Source organism: Cherax quadricarinatus, chromosome 10, assembly GCF_038502225.1.
Source record: "Cherax quadricarinatus isolate ZL_2023a chromosome 10, ASM3850222v1, whole genome shotgun sequence".
NCBI lineage: Eukaryota > Metazoa > Arthropoda > Malacostraca > Decapoda > Parastacidae > Cherax > Cherax quadricarinatus.
Window position 1 is genome coordinate 26,155,651 of NC_091301.1, and position 24,269 is coordinate 26,179,919.

The 24,269-nt window shown below is 38.7% G+C and overlaps 1 protein-coding gene across 1 annotated transcript in view; it reads right to left on the reverse strand.

Moving 5' to 3' along the window:
- Nucleotides 1–1,917: 1,917 nt before the first annotated feature.
- Tg (Transglutaminase) overlaps nucleotides 1,918–24,269 on the reverse strand; it is a 140,875-nt gene continuing 118,523 nt past the window's right edge. Inside the window, exons 7-14 of the mRNA XM_070083722.1 lie at nucleotides 17,943–18,108; nucleotides 17,719–17,798; nucleotides 15,038–15,182; nucleotides 12,881–13,023; nucleotides 12,389–12,549; nucleotides 12,064–12,203; nucleotides 2,524–2,699; nucleotides 1,918–2,265 (exon numbers count right to left, since the gene is read on the reverse strand). Coding sequence (XP_069939823.1) covers nucleotides 2,183–2,265; nucleotides 2,524–2,699; nucleotides 12,064–12,203; nucleotides 12,389–12,549; nucleotides 12,881–13,023; nucleotides 15,038–15,182; nucleotides 17,719–17,798; nucleotides 17,943–18,108 — 1,094 coding nt within the window. The 3' untranslated portion in view covers nucleotides 1,918–2,182. The remainder of the gene's footprint in view (nucleotides 2,266–2,523; nucleotides 2,700–12,063; nucleotides 12,204–12,388; nucleotides 12,550–12,880; nucleotides 13,024–15,037; nucleotides 15,183–17,718; nucleotides 17,799–17,942; nucleotides 18,109–24,269) is intronic.

The following is a 24,269-nucleotide window of genomic DNA, read 5'->3' on the forward strand; positions in this document are numbered from 1 at the left end:
CAAATCCAGCTAACCAGTTCTGAATCCTTTCACAAAATATTACCCTGCTCACACTCCAACAGCTTGTCAGGTCTCAAAATACAATTCGTCTCCATTCACTGCTAACACATGCCTGCTGCATGTCCAAGCCCATTGCACACAAAACCTCTTACCCCCCTCCCTCCAATTAAATTATATGAGGTCATAGGAAAAAGTTTCAAAGTCAAATCATAAATGAATAAGTTTTAATGTATAAAAAAGCTCACATCAACAGTAAAAATTATTGCAAAGCAAGTGACTGAAAGTTTACCTATAGTGATACACGCATGACAGGAGGCACCCTGGGGATGCATATTCACATGCTTAATGCTAAATTTAAGTATACTATAATTAAAACATATCAAAAAGTATTGATGAAGTCTAACCGTTGGGTTCAACATTAAATACATTTATGTGATCATTATATATCTCCACTCTCAATCAATATTTAACTTGACTAATTATTCATGTCTTGAGACAAAACTAACATTATTTAGAAAAGATTTAGTTCCAATTCAGTAATAGAGAGCAGGAAATTTATACATGCATGCCTAAAAATATAGTTTTGTATTATTTATGGAGGACAAATATTTAATATCTCACTCCATTATTATGATTACAAAATGTATTTGTGATTTACTATAACAAATGCTTTAAGAAATATCTACAAAAATATATGTCCACAATGGTAACAATGAATATAAAATACACTTGCAAAAAAATTATACCATTTCAGGTGAAGAGAGAAAGTAACTTCAACTGGATTTTAGAATTTTTGTTGCAATGTGTAAAAATCAAAATCGATAAAAATCTCTTACAAAATATAGCTGTAATAGTTTATATAGTCTCTGGGCATTAATATTTGTGACTGAAAAATTAAGATACATAATTCTGTGATGCACATCAATTTTGTACTCTTACTCCATCACAATGAAGTGAATTAATTTCATAATCTGCATCTTACTTATTATTAAAAATATGCTTAATTAGAAGCCAGAATTCTAAGATTTGTTTTTGCCATGGAACGAATACAACACTACACATACTGACCTCAGACAAATATGAAAGCCAGGGTAATATACTGTACACTATTTCTTAAATTACAATACTCACCAGCAGTATATCATAGCTACACAATGCTGACTAATACTAACCATAAATAAATGTTTTGCTATCTGATCTATATATGGCTAAGATGTTAATTCATTTTCTAATTTTAATGCATGGAATATTGGAAAAATTGGCTGTAAATCCTAAATCATGAAAACATTTAAGCATAATTTTATGTCTAATAAATGTAACTGATCCTTTCTTTGGTCTATAAAATACAGAAGCTGCATATTGGCTTTAGTATGTACACAATTAACTTTGAAATACATCCTTGCATGACATTCTTACACAGATAATACAATGTTTCATTCAAAACTGTGGTATGATAAAAACTGTAAACTTACAAATGCATTTTGTAAAGTCTCTTGCAACAACTGCAAGAGTGTCAAGGCAGCAGAACCTGGATTTTACCATGTCTTAAGAGATTTAGAATTAATGGGATGGATGGGATTAAGTACCCTTCAACTAAAAATCTAAAATGCAGAGATATTATGATAAAGGTAAAATCTATGAAGCATTATTTTAGTTTAATACAGGTAATTTAGTATTGGGGAGAGGTCCAACTGAGTAATACTGCAGTGGCTAATTAAACACTAACATGAGAAAAAAAAAAATTATTTACTGTATGTAACATATACAACTGGTTGTATTTTATTGATAATAAACATAGTGTACTATTGCAATAACCTTTGTTTAAAAATATTAATTGTCTTATAAAAGATTAATTATACTTTAATAGTCGGTGCAAAATACTTCGTCAATATCTACAGCTGCCTCTTGCTACCCAAGAGGCGGAGTTTGCCCACTTTATAAAATTAATGCAGGATTAAAAATTCAAGGCACTTTAAAAAAAAAAGTTATCCTCTAGAATTTTATAATACTGTACATAGCTTCACACTTCCTCATTGTCACTGCAGAGACTTCAAAACTCCTGGAAAAGTCTGTCCATCTTGCACACTGTGTTTCTTATTCTTTTCCTTAATACAATAATTCAGTATGTTTAAGGAAAATTATTTTCCCAATTTATTCCTCCCTTTTATTCTAGCACACCTATTTAATTTTCTTCAGTAATCTTTCCACCCGGGGTTACCTCCTCTGGTTCCTCTGTTTTGTCTGAATCTGCATCACCACTATTAGCTGAAAGTAACATTACCACATGAGACCTTATACGGAATAATACTTCAATGTTAATTTTAACACTAAACTAGAAATTTTAAAAGGTGTTAGGCAGTATCTAGTATGTATTCCTATGTCATAGAAATAAGATAAAAATGAGAAAAAAGTAATAACAATTGCAAAGATAAAAAAAAAAAAGATAATCAGAAGACCACATGGTCTCCTTTGTAAGTCATCAGTCTTGCAGCTACATGAACAAGTTATGACCTTAGTACTTACAGTGATTAGCATCATTTGAGTTAGAGACAGGCAAGGTCTCTGAAACTTGCACCGTTGTGAGCCCATCAACATCCTCCAGTTGCTGAGAGTCGAATTTGATGTTTAATGCACGTTCACCACTTGTAGTTGGTTTTACTGTGAACTCACATTTTGCCTCACTGCCCACAGGGACAGATCTTTAAACCATGGGAGAAAGCTTGTGTAATAAAAAACCTGCATCATAAAGAACTATCCAGTGTAATTTAGGTTAGAATCAAATTTCCCCTCCCCCCAAAAATATGAAATCAAGCATTTACATATAAAGGCAACATGTTGAAGTTTAACCTTACTTCAATTTCATTAAACTTAATTACAGTTGTGTACTTCATTTTCAGTAGATGAAATGGGGGTATAAAAGGTATAATCCAGTGGGCAGAGGAGGGATTCTTGAGATGATTTGGCAATTATAGAGAGCAGAACAAAAAACTAAACTGCTGTATAAACTTGAGGCAGACAGACAGACAGACAAGTAGGGGTCATCCTGAGAAGGGAGGAAGTGAAAGACTTTTTAAATACATAGTAGGGGCTTGAGCACCCAGCATGTTAGATAAGAGAGAATAGTACATGTGATTTTGGGGATTTTGTGTGCTGTTAGAGTGTAAGGTAATATTTATGAAGGAATTCAGGAAACCAGTTAGGTGGGAAGTACTGCTTGCAATCTGATGGTGAAGATGTTACTTTTTGGAATCATTTAGTGACCATGGTACCTCCAATAAATAACAAAAAGGAACAATACGTGACTGGAACAATACACAAATAACCCGCACATAGAAGAGAGAAGTTTACGACGATGTTTCGGTCCGACTTGGACCATTTACAAAGTCACACTAACGAAAAGGATTATTATTATTAAAGATTCGCCGGTATTCTCCCGGCCCGGGCCTTTTCCAAGTGGTGGCCCGGCCTTGGCTCCCTCTTTAGGGAGTGTCTGAGACCTAAGTCTCCCATGGGAGGAGGCACAAGTACCTCCTCATCTTTGGGACCAACTGTCCCCAGGCCTAGCCACAAGCTAGGCCTCTCTGGTTTGCCATCCCCGCCCCAAGGGGCCTAATGGGAAGGACAGGCTTGTGAGCTGCAAGCTCAGGCTCAGGCACCTTCAACGAAAAGGAGAGCAGGATGGGTATATATAGGCAGGAGGTGGATGGAAGTAGTAGTGGGGAGGTGGTAAGAGTATGAGGGGCCAGTCAAATACTAAGGAAGAGGAGCACTGTAAGGGAGCTAGGTGCCCACAGAGGGTAAGAGCAAGAATACAGAGGGGGAAAAATAAATAAATAAATAAAAGGAATAAATACACAGGGCAGAAGAAAGACAACCCAAAGGAGAAAAAGGAAAGAGGAAAAGGGGAAGAGGGAGAAGAAAAAGGAGGAACCAGGTTAGGTCACGAGTGTTCTGAAGTTTGGAGCATTTTACAATGTAGTGGGAGAGGAAGGCATCTACAGAGACGAAGCCAGGACTAAGATTCATACAAGGAAAATTGTGTATTATTGAGGATTCAACAAGACGGCGACTGTTAAAGTTGGAAGTAGGGAAGACAGTTTTAGCAGAAGACCAGTCAATAGGATGGCTGTGATCTCTGGCGTGACAGAAAAGAGCATTGTTAGTGTCGGCAAGCCTAACACTATTTTTGTGCTCCCTAATTCTGTCAGAAAGAGAACAACCAGTTTCTCCAAAGTATTGAAGAGGACAGGAGGAACAAGAAATAGAGTAGACACCAGGAGCATCTGTAGAAGGAGGAGAGGTATGAACGAGATTAGTGTGAAGTGTTGGTCTTGCGGAAAGTAAGGGGGATTACCAACAGACCCCTGGCAGTCTTCAAGCTGGCACTGGACAAGCACCTAAAGTCGGCTCCTGATCCGCCGGGCTGTGGCTCGTACGTTGGTTTGCATGCAGCCAGCAGTAACAGCCTGGTTGATCAGGCTCTGATCCACCAGGAGGCTTGGTCACAGACCAGGCCGCGGGGGCGTTGACCCCCGGAACTCTCTCCAGGTAAACTCGAGGTAAGTTTGATGTCTCAGGAACGGAGAGAGTTGTTGAGATGAGAAAGACCGGAAATGTAGGGAAGGCAGAGGACAGAAGAGTTCCCACGGGTAGAGAGTTTGGGGGAGAAGAAACTACGTTTAGCACATGAGAAGGCAGAGTCAATGAAATGGGAAGGGTAGCCAAGACGGGAAAATGAATTATGAAGAGTGGAAATTTCAGATTGAAGGAACTGAGGATCACATGTGCGGAGAGCATGGAGAAAGAGGGAGATAAGAACACTTTTCTTGACAGAGGAGGCATGATAAGGAAAGTAGTGAATGTACATGCCACTGTGCATAGGCTTGCGGTAAACGGAAAAGGTAAAACCTGTATCTGAGCAGTGGACATGAATATCAAGAAAAGGAAGCAAGGAGTTAGATTCCCATTCAGCTTTAAACTTAATGGAAGGGACAAGATTATTAAGAGCATCAAGAAATGGTTGGAAGAGACAAGAGTCATGAGGCCACAGAGCAAAGATGTCATCAAAATAGCGGAGCCAGAGTGAAGGGTGCACATCGATAGTAGGAAGAAGAACAGTCTCGAAGTATTTCACGTAAAGATTAGCAAGGACAGGAGAGAAAGGAGAGCCCATAGCAACACCGAAGGTTTGAGAATAATATTTACCTTGGAAGGAAAAGGAATTAAGAGTCCACACAGAGGCAGACAAGATCAAGAAAGACATCAGTAGGTATAGGGAGATGAAAAAACCCTTCATTGGCCTTCTAAGAAAATCAAGGACATCATCAAGAGGGACATAGGTGAAGAGGGACTCAACATCAAAACTAAGCATCTTACAGGTTGGGAGAGAGAGAACCCGTTCAATGAAGTCCTGAGAGTGATGGAGGTGGGCAGGAGAAAAAGTACCCAGAAAGGGAGTGAGGGTTTTGGCCAGCCAAGAAGCAAGAGAATAAGAAACAGAACCTCTAGAGGATATGATAGGACTTAGGGATATATCAGGTTTATGGGATTTGGGAAGGCCATAGAAATAGGGCACAGAGGGACATATGACATGAAAACGTTGAACAAGGTCAAAGTCAGGAGGACAGAGGTCGGAGAGAGTCCTTAGACTGTTCTTCTTCCTACTATCGATGTGCGCCCTTCACTCTGGCTCCACTACGTTGATGACATCTTTGCTCTGTGGCCTCATGACTCTCGTCTCTTCCAACCATTTCTTGATGCTCTTAATAATCTTGCCCCTTCCATTAAGTTTAAAACTGAATGGGAATCTAACTCCTTGCCATTTCATTGACTGCCTTCTCACGTGCTAAACGTAGTTTCTTCTCTCCCAAACTCTCTACTCCTGGGAACTCTTCTGTCCTCTGCCTTCCCTACATTTCCAGTTTTTCTAATCTCAACAACTCTCTCCGTTCCTCAGACATCAAACTTACTTTCCGCCAGACCAACACTCTTCGCACTAATCTCGTTCATACCTCTCCTCCCTCTACAGATGTTCCTGGTGTCTACTCTATTTCTTGTTCCTCCTGTCCACTTTCAATACTTTGGAGAAACTGGTTGTTCTCTTTCTGACAGACTCAGGGAGCACAAAAATAGTGTTAGGCTTGCCGACACTAACAATGCTCTTTTCTGTCATGCCAGAGATCACAGCCATCCTATTGACTGGTCTTCTGCTAAAACTGTCTTCCCTACTTCCAACTTTAACAGTCGCCATCTTGTTGAATCCTCCCTAATACACAACTTTCCTTGCATGAATCTTAGTCCTGGCTTCGTCTCTGTAGATGCCTTCCTCTCCCACTACATTGTAAAATGCTCCAAACTTCAGAACACTCATGACCTAACCTGATTCCTCCTTTTTCTTCTTCTCCCTCTTCCCCTTTTCCTCTTTCTTTTTTCTCCTTTGGGTTGTCTTTCTTCTGCCCTGTGTATTTGTTCCTTTTATTTATTTATTTGTTTTTCCTCCTCTTTGTTCTTGCTCTTAATTTCTGTGGGCACCTAGCTCCCTTACAGTGCTCCTCTTTCTACTTCCACCTCCACTACTACCACCTCCTGCCTATATATACCCATCCTGCTCTCCTTTACGTTAGTGTGACTTTGTAAATGGTCCAAGTCGGACCGAAACGTCGTTGTAAGCTCCTCTCTTTTATGTGTGAGTTATTTGTGCATGGTACCTCCATTTGGTCATTATACAAGCAGGCACTTTATAACTGTGCCAGAGGTGTTATGAGATTTACAGGACTATATTAAGAATGCAGTCTTAGTTTAGAATCTATGGGGAAATCGGTATCTTGATTAAAATTTTTAATCTTGACTATAATTTCAATTTCTGTAAAATGGAAACCCCTCAAGGAAGGTTCCTTGATGTTGGTGAGGGGCTCTTGATTTAGGGAATTGGATCTGTGCTCCAGTTCCCCAAATTAAGCCTGAATGCCTTCCACATCCCCCCCCCCCCAGGCGCTGTATAATCCTCCGGGTTTAGCGCTTCTCCCTTGATTATAATATATATGTGTAAAATGGAAAAAATCTTAGGTAGTGAGGGAACAGGGGAGAAGGCAGGAAGGGTTGTGATGCAATAGCATTGAAAGACTAAGGCAAGGAGGGCTTGAGATATAGGCAAATTGTAAGGATCTTGAGAATTTAGGCCAATCATAGGACATTGTAAGAAGAGTTACAACATGTGAGGAAGGAGTGAGGAAGGATGGAGGAGTAGGGAGGAAGGAAGAGATTCATGAACCTCTGCTGCATCTGTCACCATAACCACAACAGTGGAGGGGCAGGCATGGTTAAGCTGTGTGGCCAGGGGTAGAAGAGAACCAAGAAGTAATAAGTTGAGAGATTTAAAGAACATGTTGTATGTTAATGGTAATGACATAATTGAGTGGTTTTCTCTGTTAAAAGGAAAAAATACACACAACGACACCCAAATTAAAACTATGTAGTAAAAATGAAAAATAATGGCACAAACAAAACACACACCACAAATAATATTACGAGTTAAAATTATGTGCATCAGTTGAAACTCCATTAAACTTGCAATATTAAATCCTACTAAAATTTCCTTATGTTCCTACAGCCATCCCTGTAATTATAAAAATCACAACTTAAGTGAAAAGGCTGAAAATGTAGGCAAACAGTTACAGTGTTCTCCACAGTCATCTGTGTGTGGCAAGTCACAGAGAGAGAGAGAGAGAGAGGCAGAACATCTGCAAGCAGATGACTATGGGTGAAGTATGTTTTATCCTCAATCTACAGAGAATTGTTTCACCGTGAAGATTCCTGCTAAAGGAGAAGGGTCAAACACCCACATCATGTTGAACCCTGTATAACTTTTTTGCTTGTGTGTGGGGCCCTTTGGGACCATGACTTCTATGCATGTGACTCATGAAATCACAGAGGTAGAACTCTGCTCAAGATGAAGTTAAATAGCAGCCTTCATCTCAGTCTCCAGTCTGTTTATTTCCTGCAAACCCAATATGGCTCAGCCACCAACAGAACTCCGTTCTTATGTCTGGTGTGGATAGGAGCTAACCACTCTTGGATGTTTTGGCCGACAAGATTGACAATAGCATACTTAACCAGGGCCAGCTAAGTACAATGAGAATTGGAGGAGACAGTGAACTGGGATCTACCTAAATTGACTATCAGGCCAACAGCAGCAAGGATTGCACAGAGCATTGCAGTGAACACAGAGGATTCGTTTTGTAACTATGCACACTAAGAGTTTTCACCAGCAACTACTGCAAAGCCAACACCACTCCCACTCTTTAACCCTGATCCTTGAAGCATAAACCAAATCATGCTTGAAGACATTAGATAAGGTTATCACTAGAGCTTGGCACTCGGGTGAGCCCATCTGCTGCTTGCAAAGACATATCTCAGGCACTATCCAAGGAAGGCAGGGAGAAAGTCCCACCTCTGAATGCACACAAGGAAGCCTACAAAGGACTGAACAAATGATTTAGAAATTTTCTCAGTGCAAATAGAAGCAATGACAGCAAGGAAAAAGAGCACAGCAACAGGTACTGGACACTACACACATTAGGGAAAGAGGTAAAAAAAAAATACTTTTGATGGAGCTGGCTAGTTGAAAAGCAATGGAACTTGATAAGGTGTCATTGTCACCACGTATTCTGCAAGAGGGGTAGAAGCATTGTCCAACCCACTAGCTAAGATCTACAAGAAGTCTATGGACACAAGACAGTTGCCAGAGATCAGGACGACAACAAATGTAGACCCTATACTTAAGAAAGGAGTCAGGAAAGAAGCACTGAACTACAAACCAGTTTCACTGCCAGAGGCTTGCATCAACAGTATAATATCTACAGCTAGTGCTCGCATGGGAAATCTAAACGTGGACTTCAGGAACCTTAGCCATCCTGGGCCCTTTTTATATAATGCATGTCAGGCCCATCTTGGAGGATCTAACAGTGGCATGTAACCCACACTTGGGAAAACATGAGCTATGAGGAGAGGGTACAGTCACATGAATCAAAAATACTGGTACTCAAGGGCACAGCTGAAAGATAAACATACAGATGAGCCACAGGGATGTCAGGAAGCATTAAATGTTATGGAGGTCAGGAGGTGGAACGGCCCTGACAAAGAAGTAGTGGAGGTAAACTCCATACACAGCTTCAAAAGCAAGTATAACAGGGTCCATAAGGCCAAGAGGAAGTGAATCTGGCAACCACATAGGTGATTACACACCTATGTGGTTGCAGAGCATGGGGAGCCTCACTCGTTGGTTAAACGGTGCTAAAATGATCATAGTATAAGCAGAGTTCTTAAGTGTATGCAGAACCAGAAATAGATAATGCCGTCCAAGCTCCTCATAGCAGAGGTCCAGGGAAAGCTCACCAAACTCAACAGATGCTCTTAAAAGGAAAAGTATAGAATGCCCAAGCACACAGCCATATCCTTAGGTGATTGACAGGATCTAGCAATTGCACCAGAGAAGGACAAACCGAAGAATAGATCTGGGGCCACACCCAAGCCTGGAATGAAACAAGGCAGCATTCAGGTAGAGCATGACCCATCAATCTGCCCCCAGGTATGGTGGGAAAGCACCTTTAAAACGTCTAATGTTTGCAGAGTATCCATTTCAAGCTTCTTTAGATGGGAGGCCCCTATCAAGGGGCAGTCCCAAGAATGTTACTTGCTCCTCATAGGAAAGAATCACACCATGAAGTAGCACATGGGGAGCTGGCTGTATCAAGCTGAACTGGTTAAGATAGAAAGTCACTATCCAGAAGCAGCCCACTCTGTGATATTGTCCACCAGCTCCTGAAGTCAATGACAGGCCATCTCAGGAGTGGATGCCAAGCAATAAACTGCAAGAGCATCAACGTACAAGATCTCGACTGTTAGGGGCAACACTGACCAGCACAAACTAATCCTAGCCATTACCAACCCATTACTTGGAAAATTATAAACAATAACAGCATACCCTGCAGCTCCAAAATCTGGGAACAGCAGTGTGCTAAACTTTCTCATTGTGGCACGCATTCAAGGTCAAAGAAAATTACCAGGGTATGAAGGCATTTGGCAAAACTCTCCTGGACATCACCAGTTAGACAAACCAAGGTGTTAGTCATTAGCAAGAACTTGTGGAAGCCAAAATGCAGCAAAAAGATGCAGCCTTTAACCTCCTAGTAAGATAACAATGAATGTTAAACATCCTCTCGAACAATTTGCAGATGCAGCTCATTAGAGATTGACAAGTGGATTGTGGGCTCCCTGGGGTTTGTGCCTGATTTGGGGATGACCAGAACCACAAACAAACTGCCACCAACTGTATCTAAGTGCCACACCTATACAAATACAATAAAAAATAAGAATAGCAAATGAGGTGCCTCAATATGGAATAATGTATTTTAACCTCAGAGCTAGTTTACAATTTTTCAGTTTCAAATAGATCACAAGGCTCCAAAGAGTCCTCCACAGCACCTCCTCCAGTGAAGGTGACGAGTACCTCTGAAGTGTCATTTATCATCCATCACGGATGGAGAAAGCAGGGCAGTGGGCTCTGAAAGCACTGCTTCTCACGCATCTATTTATTCCTAAGCCATCCAGGATGAGTGATGGAGTTAACCCCTCCACATAATGGATCCAGGATATTTGTGCAGCATTTCTGAAGACCTTCCCCTTTTGATGGCAAACACTAGCTGGTACAGCAGTTTACTGGTTAAGTGAATAATGAATCCTGAGGTGGTAATGAGCAATGTGCACAATCCAATAGTCCTTGTAATCACAAAGCAACTAACATGGAGTGGTAGGCATTAAAGTTATGCAGGAGGAATGGGTAACTTGCATATTAGGGCAACAAGGGCAGAGCAGTCTAAAACCTAGTCTGGAAAGTACAAGGAGCACAGTTTGATCCCCCTGCAAGATAAATCGTATGGCTAAAACCTGCAGGGGACCAGCACAGACGAACCTGACTGATGGATGATACCACAGCCCAAGATACCCACATCACCCCTTATGGGGTGAGAAAGGATAAGCATAATAAGCATAAATAGAACCCGGTCACAACTCCACTGCCCAGAGTTTAGTAGCCAAAAAAACATTGTAATGACAGGTCATAGTCCTGAAGGAGGACACTAATTTTTCATTGTGACACCGAGTGCCCAAACTTTTCCATCATAGTAGAGAACGTATTGGACCCAAAGCCACCTTCATGGTTCTAATAATAGTATTAAAAAGGGATGGAAAAGATAGTTTTAGTGAGGGGTGTTAATGTTGCAGTTTAAAAACTGTAGTGTAAAGCACCCTTCTAGCAAGACGGTGATGGAGTGAATGATGGTGAAAGTTTTTCTTTTTCGGGCCACCCTGCCTTGGTGGGAATCGGCCAGTGTGATAATAAAAAAAATAATAAAAAAATAAAGCAATATACACCTTTAACCAAATACTTAGACCACCACACATCATTATCGGTGAAACTAGTACAAAAGCGGTATGTTACTGTCAGCCCAACAAGTTACACAATGACACTTGCTAAATTAACAAAATTTTTGTCTTGCAATGTCTTGCCTCAAAGCAAATTTGTCAAATGACTAAAATAGTGTAGCCAGTGTCGATTTGTATAGCAATTTCTTTAAACCACAACCAATATACACTATCGAATAGGTGAAAATTTTGATGTTCTTTTTTAGCTTTTACCACACCAACCATCTCCCACTAAAGTAGGGTGCTGCCCCTCCAAAAAATAAAATATTCCTCATCATTCATTCAATAACTGTCTTGAAAGAAATGCATTGACATCACAATTAAAATGACCTCCATACTAACATTTGCCACCCTACTTTCAGACTGCAGGCACTATTGTACTGTAACTGAGTAACCTTTCTTCCATCCTTAAAACAATGTACAGTATATCTTGAGGTATAAAACCAAACATACCTTCCAGTTACAATTCATGCCCTAGAATGCCAAATGTATACACATACATATGATCATAACCTTTGGCAGCACTGTATGACCCTTGTGGGTTTAGCACTTAGTTTTGATCATAATAATAATAATACTTACTCTTTGACTTTGATGACCTGAACTTTGGTTAGTCCAGCACCCTGCACGATGAAGTATCCTTTAGTGAGCACCATTGGAAGTGGATTGGTAAAGTAGGCTTTGCACTTTGTCTCCACATTCACTGCCATCTCACCTTCATACTGCATAAGAAACTGGTTATTATACATATCTGCAATCAATAACTATAAATACTGAAATATAATTAAGGCTGGGAAGAGTTAAAAGGTCTTAGCAAATGGAAAACTGGTAAGTTTTTCCTTATAAATTATGGAAGCAAAGTTTAGTGATCTACAAATATTTTTCGGAGCTATTAGAGTCAACTCACCTCAACTTTAATATCAGGCTTCCTGCAGCGGAAATCATCTTGAGCAAAGTACTCAAAGTTAGTCTGCTTGACCTTGCCAAGACAGACAAGGTTGAAAGCACACTGATTTGCCAGCTTGCAGTAATATTCATTGAAGTTCACTTCTAGCACCACTGTCTCCTCTTAAACAGAAGTAAAGAAACACATAGAAAATGTCATTTGTCTGAATATAAACTTATCAACTACTGCATGGTACTGTATAATACAAACAAAAGATCAAGTTTAAAATTTAATAATTTTGCATTCCGGCAAACTTTTATAAAATTCTATCAATTTTAGGATAATGTGGTATCCTAATAACAGTTAAACCACTTTTACTTAGTGCTTAATAGCATACAATACTATAATCTAAACAAAATTTTTACCATATTTCAGTTGATGACTTTAGTAAAATCAGTCTTTTAATTTTCCAGAATGGTTTAGAAATAATTACTGAAAGTGTGTTAAACATACTTGAGTATGGTTTTATCAAAAGATCTTGTGTGTGTTTCTTGACAAGATCCTTGGTAACACCTGTGTATAGCACTGTGTCTGCACGCAGTAAGATCTCCACATCATATTCCTTGTCACTCTTGTTTTGCACCACCACTGAAGATCTGCCAATTAACCACATAAATATACTTACTGTATAAACTATATGCATACTGAAGTTTGTATCAAGGGTACTGGTGAAGTTACTGATGAAAGCATAAAATTTATTGGAAATTATATTACACAAGCATTTACATCATTATAGCTTGTCTTTCCCAACCTAGATGAAAGGCTACAGTCAAGGACCAATAGTGTCAACGTTACAAAAGAGAGTATTCATGTGAAAAAAAAGCTTTTACTTTGGCAGTACCACCTGAGATTATAAGTAAAAGAAAACAGTACTAATATACAAGTTTCATGTAGTCTCCAAATAGGCAGTAAACTATAGAATTGTATCATGCTTGAAATATGAGTAGCATGTACACTGTACCACAGAACTGATCATTCACATACATCAATACATCTCATTTCAAGCTTATTACAGCTTTTGTTAATCATTCTAAATAGTGGAATAAAGCGTTTACCACAATAGGCATTAACTGATCCATAGTATTACAGTACTGCACAGTCTGTCAATTCAGAGAAGTGAGCAAATCTTTGTGTGGTGTGAGTAATCTCTTGGCCTGGTAGATAGACAAGACCAGGTTGAAACTTGTTCATTAACCCTTTCAGGGTCTGTGCCATAGATCTACGGCTTTACATTGAGGGTCCAAACCATAGATCTACGCCATGAGCTCAGCTCACTCTGATAAGCTGTTAGCGGTAAATTTGGGCCTAGATATGAGAGAATACATCTATGTGGTATGTGTGCACCACATAAAACAAATCCTGCAGCACACAGTGCATAATGAGAGAAAAAAACTGAGACCATAATTTTCGATTAAAACAGTGATTTTGCAGTGTTTTTATGTATGTTTTTTATAGTTGTATTTGCGATTTCTTGGTCTCATTTGATAGAATGAACGATATATTACAGAAATAGAGATGATTTTGATTGGTTATAGTACAGGAAATGGCTTGGAACCGAGCTCAAAGTAGCGGAAATGTTAAATTTTTGCCGATGTTCAAGAGTAAACAAATGACCTCACACGTCTAATACACGCCAGCTGGTGGGTCTAATATACATTCACAAATGTGGTGATATTATTTATACAATTATTACAGTATTGCATAACAGTAAATCTTCTATTTTTTGGTTTGAATAAAATTCATTATGTGAATAAAAAATAAAAATGGAATTCATTTGTAAAGCCTGAAAACATAACTAATGAACAGAGGAAATGTTAGTTTAGTGCCAGGAATGCCTTCATTGTTTATTCTGGACCTTATTTTGAAACTGGAATATTTTGAACTTTGCATTAAATTGGTCAAATTTCCAATCACTTTATTTTGTAGTTGAAACAGTTGACTTGGGGATTTTTTGTGTTCAATCGATAGAATAGAAGTAATACTAGTGAAATAGCTAAGAATTTGGTCGACTGGAATTATGTAACTGGCCTAAAATGGGAGTCAAAGTTGGCAAAATCACCGATGCATAAATATCACTGACACATCAAAATTCGTGAGAGCATAAGTTCATAAATTTTCCATCAAATTTCGTACTTTTCGTTTTATTACCTTCAGAAAAAGATTCTCTACCATTTCATAAGAGAAAATAACAAAATTATTTTTTGAAAATTCTTGGACACTGTTGTGCACTTTGAAATTTGGCCTCTGGACCCTGAAAGGGTTAATAAGGTTTGGCACCTACAAATATAAAAGCTTCAAAAAAAAAAAAAAAAATGGCATTTGTTTTGTTGATAATGCCAGAGTAAGTTTTCTAATCTTTGAATCCAGGAAGACTAATTTTTATAATATGTACTAGTGATAAACATGATTACAGCAACTGGTACTTGAATGTAATATAAAAGCAAAATAAATTTACACAATTCACATAACACAAATACATGGTACAGGATAGATTGAAATTTCTTTTCATGTTTGGGGTTTTTAGTGAATTGTTCCAATCTCATGTTACTGTGACTTAGTCTTCTCTACACAAACAGAAGTATTCATGGTAGCATAGGATTTAATACTTACGTGAAAGGTTGACCAATAATAATATCATCCTTCATTTGGAAGTCGAACTCTATGTCTTCCAACTCCTCATTGAGATAGTACCTAGCGAAGAGGTTTTCACACATCCGAAGGGCATTACGCACCACAGCACGTTCTTCTCTCGAATCTGTAGTCAGACAGAAGTGTTATCTTACTTTTTCTTCTTTCAACACACCGACCGTATCCCACTGAGGCGGGGTGGCCCAAAAGTAAAAACAAGTTTCTCATTTTACATTTAGTAACATATACAGGAGAAGGGGTTACTAGCCCCTTGCTCCCGGCATGTTAGTCGCCTCTTATGACACGCATGGCTTACGGAGTAAGAATTCTGTTCCACTTCCCCATGGAGATAAGAGGAAATAAACAAGAACTACTAAGAAAATAGAGGAAAACCCAGAGGGGTGTGTATGTATATGCTTGTACATGCATGTGTAGTATGACCTCAGTGTAAGTAGAAGTAGCAAGATGTACCTGAAATTCTGCATGTTTATGAGACAAAAAAGACACCAGCAATCCTACAGGCTTTTGTTTTACACTCACTTGGCAGGATGGTAGTACCTCCCTCGGCAGTTGCTGTCTACCAACCTACTACCTATGTGTTATCTCATTCACATCAAATTTTTTTGGTGCAATTATGGGATACAATGAATTGCATAGTTATAAGACTGTCCTGTACTGTTACAAGACTGGATATTATATTTTTATTACTGCATTTCAACATTATGTAAAGAATTTGGACCCTAGAAATTTAAAGTGTAGGATTACAAAAGGCACTGTATTATTCATAGGGTGGATGAGGGGTCATTGATGTAGTTTAGGTATTTAACCTGGATGGAGCAGAATAGGATGACCAAGAGGGTGTATAAATCAGAGGCCGAAGGAAGGAAGGAAGGAAGGGTAGGGGATCATCCTGGGAAGAGTTGGAGGAAAGTTGTGAAGTAGGTTTCAATGGGTAGGGTCTTGAGCATCCAACAGCCATGCATGAACATACTAGTCTAGATCAGAGTGAGTGGAGACTAATAGTTTAATTGCTTTGATATTCTAATGGAGTCTGAAAAGGGTAACATTTAAGAAGGAGCCTGTTAGCTAGACTAGAGTTCTGGAGGTGGAAATCATAGTGGCTCCACCTTGATGGACGGATATGAATATTACAGTTTGGAGGGTCATTTAAAGTGTAATGTCTACACTTCTGGCAAGACAGGGTGTCCTGAAAAAGAGGGAACACTTTCAGTAACACCCATTCAATCACTTGTTTTGTCAAAAATATGCTGACATCACAGTTCAGAAGGCCTTCTGAGGTGCAACATCCATACTGCTCTTTCCAGGTGTATACATTTTACTTTCCACATCCAGTACTTAAGTTCAGTTAAGTGGTTTCCTTGAATCCTTTCATAAATGTTATCTTGCTCACACTCCAACAGCATATCAAGTCTTAAAAGCCACTTGCCTCTACTCATTCCTATCTAATGTGCTCACACAAATCTGATAGATGTTCAAGCCCCTAACACTCAAAACCTTCTTTACCTCCTACCCTCCAACATTTCCTGGGATAACCCCTACCCCTCTTTTGCCCCACCTCATATTTATAAACCCTCCTAGTCATCTTAATTTGCTCTATTCTCTCTTACTGTCCAAATCCTTAGCAGCCTCTCCTTAGCCCTTAGAATAATATTTTAGGTAACCTTACATCTTTTACAAATCTCAGCTACAGCTTACATGCATACATTACAGTGCTATTTTTCAAAGTTTCTGAGTATTACTGATGAAATAATTTACATAAAACTAATTACTTCCAATTATGTCTATCTATGTATATCTAAGAGTGCAATACTTTACATAAAGCTTTCCACTATCCCCAGTGGGACTGGTCTCAATCCTAATCTATAAAATTCAGCAAAATATATTTAGCATTTAAGTAGCACGTGTGAAAAAAAAGGAGGCATTTCATATTTTGGTCAACATTAATACAACAAAAGACCACTGCAATACCAAAAAATACAGAGATACAACATAAAAAAGTATACTATTCTATAATCATGTATACTAAGGCCAAAATTATTAATAAACTTTGAAAATGGCACTGCACATGATAAAACCCAAGGAAAATTTAAACAGTGAATCAAGATTTAAAAAGACAAATCTTCTGTCTGTATCTCCTATATGTCTCATTGTAATACAATATTCATATGGCACTAGTGTTGTAACCAGTTCTTTAAACTTATAATTCATTTAACAGAACCTTGGGGCCCAGTCCCTGAACCAATTATGTGCTGCTAATGTACACAGTACTGCCCACAGGATGGGTACGAGGTGCATAATGCAACTATTAGACTGAATCATCCTAACTTTGAACAAAAATATAACAGTGCATTTCCTTTTATTGCCAATAAATATCAAATACTATACCATTTTCTTAAAGTTTACAAAATTAAATCTACCTTGTGCTTTAAATTAAAGTTCAATTTAATATTTCCAGAGATCAGTTATACTTAGGAATCACTCAAGTAAATTTAAACAGTATACTGCAAATGGCTAATTAAAAATAAATTTTTCTTTGGGATATATATGAGATACAGTAATGTATTAAGTGTTGTCAAGCTGTAGAGAATGGAACAGGGAAAAGGCTACAGAAAAACATTAGGAATTCAAGGGAGTTACATTACCTTCTTCAAATTTGTAAAGATGTGTAACATCTTCACGCATGTACCTGCCCACTGCTTTTGTACTCACATACTGACCAATGCTGCAAATGTAACCCAATACAACAGACATTAATTAAAAAAAAATCAAGCTTACTATTAATATAAAACAGATGATACATCCTTTGGCATTTCCAACTAAGCTATATACACCCACAAAAGCAAAAAAACTTGCAGAATTAACTTACCCGCCAGTCTTGCGTCCCAGAAGCTTCATTGGTTGGTTAGGTCCACGATACTTCCAGAACAACTTATCAGCATTTACCTCGGCAAAGATAAAAGGTATATCATATGGTAGTTTGATATGTCCATTCTTCACAGCAGCTAAAGATGCTGGCCCACAACGATACTGACCTGTATAAATTTAAGTAATGACTCTCCATTGCTAATCCAGTTTATGCTATATGTCTTGCTTTGCAGGAATTTGTAATTTGTAGTATAAAATAAAATGCTTTCTACCCATTTCAAACTACAATAATTGATATAATTCCATGCAAACTTCATTTCCCACTTTTCATATTTTAGTGTAGTACTGAAACAGACTTCCTCAGTGAAAGTTCAGCATTTAATCTCTTTTATCCATAAACCCTGCTTATATCCTGCCAGTTTTTAGTGAATGGCTTCACAAATTAGACTCATTCCAGCATGTTATAATTTGGCTCCCAGAACTGGAATTCTTAAATACTGTGGTACAATAACTACTTGCAATGATACTGACCTAACATTGCACAGAACGGTAACCTAACACTGTTTGTCATTTATTCAGGCTTTCTACATTGAATATATTCACCACTCACTTTAAGTACGAAAATATTTTAAGGTAGGTAATGTGTGTATTGTATTTGCATTTTTTAGGCCTAGCTCTATTGCTCACTTAATTAATATATGATAGTGTAAACATACTCATTATAAGCCAAGTATGAAAATATTTTAAGGTAAGTAATGTGTGTATTGTAGAATATGCATTTTTTAGGATTAACTTTGTTGCTCACTGAATATATGATAGTGTAAACATACTATCAGGCTTTTACACAAATAACCCACACATAGCAGAGAGGAGCTTACGACGATGTTTCGGTTTGACTCAGACCATTTACAAAGTCACAGTGTGACTTTGTAAATGGTCCAAGTCGGACCGAAACATCGTCGTAAGCTCCTCTCTCCTACGTGTGGGTTATTTGTGTATTGTTCCGGTCACGGTATTGTGCCTTTTTTTATCATCAGGCTTTTATATGCATTTGAAAGTGAAAAAAGACTTTGTTTCACTTTACAGCAATTTTTTGTTCTACAGACACCCCTCACTAAATGACTACCTGTTTAATAACCTCGTGGACTTATGGCCAACTCTCCAACCAGTCGGTATTGTATGCTGTAGGAGAACTTTGGCTGAGGGAGAGTTAATTAACAAAGATTTAATAGAGTTGGAAGTGCGGCAGCACTTGGAAAAGGAAGAAGAGGAAAGAATGGAAGAGGTACAAAAGAAATTCACTGTACAGGGGTTAGCAGGTGTGTTCTCAAAAGTGAATGCAGAATGGAACTTGGTTGTTAAGTGAGGAGTACCTGCACAGCAGTAGCTAGGAACCTAACCTGCTGTATAAGTGGGGCCCTCCTGTATCCTACCCCTCCTGGATGCATTCATCAAGCATCCCTCCCCGATGTCTAGAAAGAACATTGCAGTACATTACTATACAGATCTCCTCCTGTACCTTGATTTAAAATTCTAAGATCCACAATGACTTTGAAATAAATCTTGTAACAATTACTAAAAAAACTAAACAGTAAAATAATAATTTCAATGACAAGAATGCATACGGTTAGTCAGAACTGAATCCTGGAGGTGGGAAGCACAGTGCTTGCACTCTAAATTGGTGGAGATACTTGAAGTTTTGAACTATAGTGTAGGCATGCCTCTGGAAAGAGTGATGGAGTAAGTGATGGTGAACATGTTTCTCCATTTTTGAATTACCCTACCTCATTGGGAGATGACCAGTGTGTTATTAAAAAAATGCACTGTACAAACAGAAGCCTGAAACTTATGACATTTCAGTTCAACTTCGACCATTAGCTACCCATTAACTAATACATGATGGTCGTAATTGAACCAAAGTGTCGTCAAAAGTTTAAGTCTCCTGTTTGTGAATTATCTGTGTATTGTTTCAGTCACAGTATTGTACCTTCTTTATTCTTCACAAGGATGCATCAACTGCACTTAAAAAATTCTTTCACAACTTGTATCACTGATCATCAGTATATTCATTAAATTACCCTCTTAGGTGACAGATTTACAAATTATTATATAGGGATCACAAACTCTTAAAACTGACACTTATAACTGTTACCCATTTTGAGGTGGCCTAGTTTTCTTTACTCTAATAAAGATAACAAAGTGAGCATCCAGTCTATTACTAAATGTTAACTATCATTCTCCAGGAATTTCAGTATTCTACAATACTTACAGTGACAAGTGGCAGGGTTTCTTGCCATCAACAGAGAAGGGACCATTGCTCACACACTGAGGTCCGGGGGTCAATACCTGGTATGGGTGGAAACACTAGTATGTGTTTCCTTAAGACACCTGCTGTCCCTGTTCACCTAGCAGTAAAATTGGTACTTGGGTGTTAGTCGACTGGTGTGGGCCACATCCTGGAGACAAAATTGACCTAATTTGCCCAAAATGCTCTTCATAACAAGAGGCTTTCTATATAGTAGTATGTTATTGATGTCTCCTGAGCCTGTATACCTTGTACATGTACTTGTAGAAATAAAGATTATTATTATTATTATTATTATTATTATTATTATTTTTATTATTACGTATTATTATTATTATTCTTTCAACAAACCGACCATATCTCACTGAGGCGGGGTGGCCCAAAAAGAAAAATGAAAGTTTCTCTTTTTAAATTTAATAAAATATACAGGAGAAGGGGTTACTAGCCCTTTGCTCCTGGCATTATAGTCGCCTCTTGTGACACGCATGGCTTATTGAGGAAGAATTCTGTTCTACTTCCCCATGGAATATTTGCTGTTTAGAGTGACATCTAAACTATCTTATCTGCACACCTCTGTCAAGACAGTGATAATGTGAATGATGGTGAAAGCATTTCTTTTTTGGGTCACCCTGCCTCAGTGGGAGACAGCCACTGTGTTAAAAAAGTATACATGCATGCCAGTCACACTTGCACAGTAAATACTAATATGAATTATTATTATTATAAGGTGTGTACAAGTGTGACTGGCATGCATGTATACTTTTTTTTTAACACACTGGCTATCTCCCACTGAGGCAGGGTGACCCGAAAAAGAAATGCTTTCACCATCATTCACATTATCATTGTTTTGACAAAGGTCTGCAGATAAGACAGTTTAGATGTCACTCTCAACAGCAAATATCTCAAGCCCCTCCTTCAGAGTGCAGGCACTGTACTTCCCACCTCCAGGACTCAAGTCCGGTTAACTGGTTTCCCTGAATCCCTTTACAAAATATTACCCTGCTCACACTCCAATGTGTACATACACATTGTAATTTCAGGAGAGAAGCTATGTTCACAGTGTACCACCTTCAATATTTTGGCATCTTAACATTTTGCAGTGGTGGCAGCACCTGCTATCACCTGGGTAATACAAACTTCCGCTTCACATTTTACTCAAAAATGAAACTTTTCTAAGATTTTAATAGCTCATCTAGAGAGAGCTATTAAAATTGCTCTTTTGTAAGTATCTATGTATGCATTGCCCAACATAAGTTTTTCTTGCCTTTCAACTATTTGCTACTGTACCACCACCTGGATTCTACTTGAGTATTCTACCAAGACTGGTTAAATTTGCCAATGTAGCATAAAAGTGCCTCACAGCTGCATGTATGAAAGTGATCGGTGACAATGTTAACTCCTAGATGTAACAAAAACACTGAGGACCGTCATTCATTCAAACAGGTTTCCACTTATTTTTTTTTCCAACAAGTCGGCCGTCTCCCACCGAGGCAGGGTGACCCAAAAAGAAGGAAAATACCCTAAAAGAAAATACTTTCATCATCATTCAACATTTTCACCTCACTGACATATAATCACTGTCTTTGCAGAGGTTCCAAGATACAACAGTTTAGAAGCATATGAAACGTACCCCTCCAAACTGCCAATATCCCAAACCCCTCCTTTAAAGTGCGGGCACTGTACTTCCCATTTCCAGTACTCAAGCCCGGCTATGTAAAAATAACCATCTTCCCTGAATCCCTTCACGAAATATTACCCTGCTCACACTCCAACAGCTCGTCAAGTCCCAAAAAACATTTGCCTCCATTCACTCCTATCTAACACGCTCACACATGCTTGCTGGAGTCCAAGCCAATCGCCCACAAAACCTCCTTTACCCCCTCTCTCCAACCTTTTCAAGGACAACCCCTACTCCACCTTCCTTCTCCTACAGATTTATACACTCTCCAAGTCATTCTACTTTGATTCATTCCCTCTAAATGACCAAACCACCTCAACAACCCCTCTTCAGCCCTCTGATTAATACTTTTACTGTAGTAACTCCACACCTCCTAATTTCCACACTCCGAATTCTCTGCATAATATTTACACCACACATTGCCCATAGACAGGACATCTCCACTGCCTCCAGCTGCCTCTTCTCTGTAGCATTTGAAACCCAAGCTTCACACCCATATAAGAGTGTTGGTACCACTATACTTTCGTACATTTCCTTCTTGGCCTCCATGGATAATGTTTTTTGTCTCCACAGATACCTCAATGCACCACTCACCCTTTTTCCTTCATCAATTCTATGGTTAACCTCATCCTTCATAAACCCATCCACTAACAAGTCAACTACCAAATATCTGAAAACATTCACTTTTTCCATACTCCCTCTCTCCAATGTGATATGCAATTTTTCTTTATCTAAATCATTTGATACCCTCATCACCTTACTCTTATCTATGTTCACTTTCAACTCTCTACCTTTACACACCCTCCCAAACTCGTCCACTAACCTTTGCAACTTTTCTTTAGAATCTCCCATTTGCACAGTATCATCAGCAAAAAGTAACTGTGTCAACTCCCATTTTGTATTTGATTCCCCATAATTTAATCCCACTCCTCTCCCCAACACCCTAGCATTTACTTCTTTTACAACCCCATCTATAAATATATTAAACAACCATGGTGACATTACACATCCCTGTCTAAGACCCACTTTTACCGGGAAGTAATCTCCCTCTCTCCTACACACCCTAACCTGAGCCTCACTATCCTCATAAAAACTCTTTACAGCATTTAGTAACTTAATACCTATTCCATATACTTGCAACATCTGCCACATTTCTTCCTTAACCACTATCATATGCCTTTTCTAAATCCATAAATGCAATGAAAACTTCCCTACCTTTATCCAAATACTGTTCACATATATGTTTCAATGTAAACACTTGATTTACACATCCCTCACCCACTCTAAAGCCTCCTTGCTTATTTGCAATCCTGCTCTCTGTCTTACCTCTAATTCTTACAATAATAACCCTACTGTACACTTTTCCTGGTATACTCAGTAAACTTATTGCCCTATAATTTTTACAATCTCTTTTGTCCCCCTTCCCTTTATATAAAGGAACTATACATGCTCTCTGCCAATCCCTAGTTACCTTCCCCTCTTTCATACATTTTTTTTTCTTAACACATTGGCCGATTCCCACCAAGGCAGGGTGGCCCGAAAAAGAAAAACTTTCATCATTCACTCCATCACTGTCTTGCCAGTTATAAAACTGCAACATTAGCACCCCTCCTTCAGAGTGCAGACACTGTACTTCCCATCTTCAGGACTCAAGTATGGCCTGCCAGTTTCCCTAAATCCCTTCATAAATGTTACTTTGCTCACACTCCAACAACACATCAAGTATTATAAACCATTTGTCTCCATTCACTCCTATCAAATATGCTCACGCATGCTTGCAGGAAGTCCAAGTCCCTTGCACACAAAACCTCCTTCACCCCCTCCCTCCAACCGTTCCTAGGCTGACTCCTACCCTGCCTTCCCTCCACTACAGATTTATACACTCTCGAAGTCATTCTGTTTTGTTCCATTCTCTCTCCATGTCCAAACCACCTCAACAACCCCTCCTCAGACATATGGATAAAAGTTTTGGTAATCCCACACCTCCTAATTTCTAAACTAAGAATTCTCTGCATTATATTCACACCACATATTGTCCTCAGACATGACATCTCCAATGCCTCAAGCCTCCTCCCATGCTTCACACCCATATAAGAGCGTTGGTAAAACTATACTCTCATACATTCCCCTCTTTGCTTTCATAGACAAAGTTCTATGTCTACACAGACTCCTAAGTGCACTACTCACACTTTCCCCTCATCAACTCTATGATTCACCACATCCTTTATAGACCCATCTGCTGACACATCCACTCCTATATTTGAATACATTCACCTCCTCCATACTCTCTCCCTCCAATCTGATATCCAATTCTTCATTACCCAATCTTTTTGTTATCCTCATCA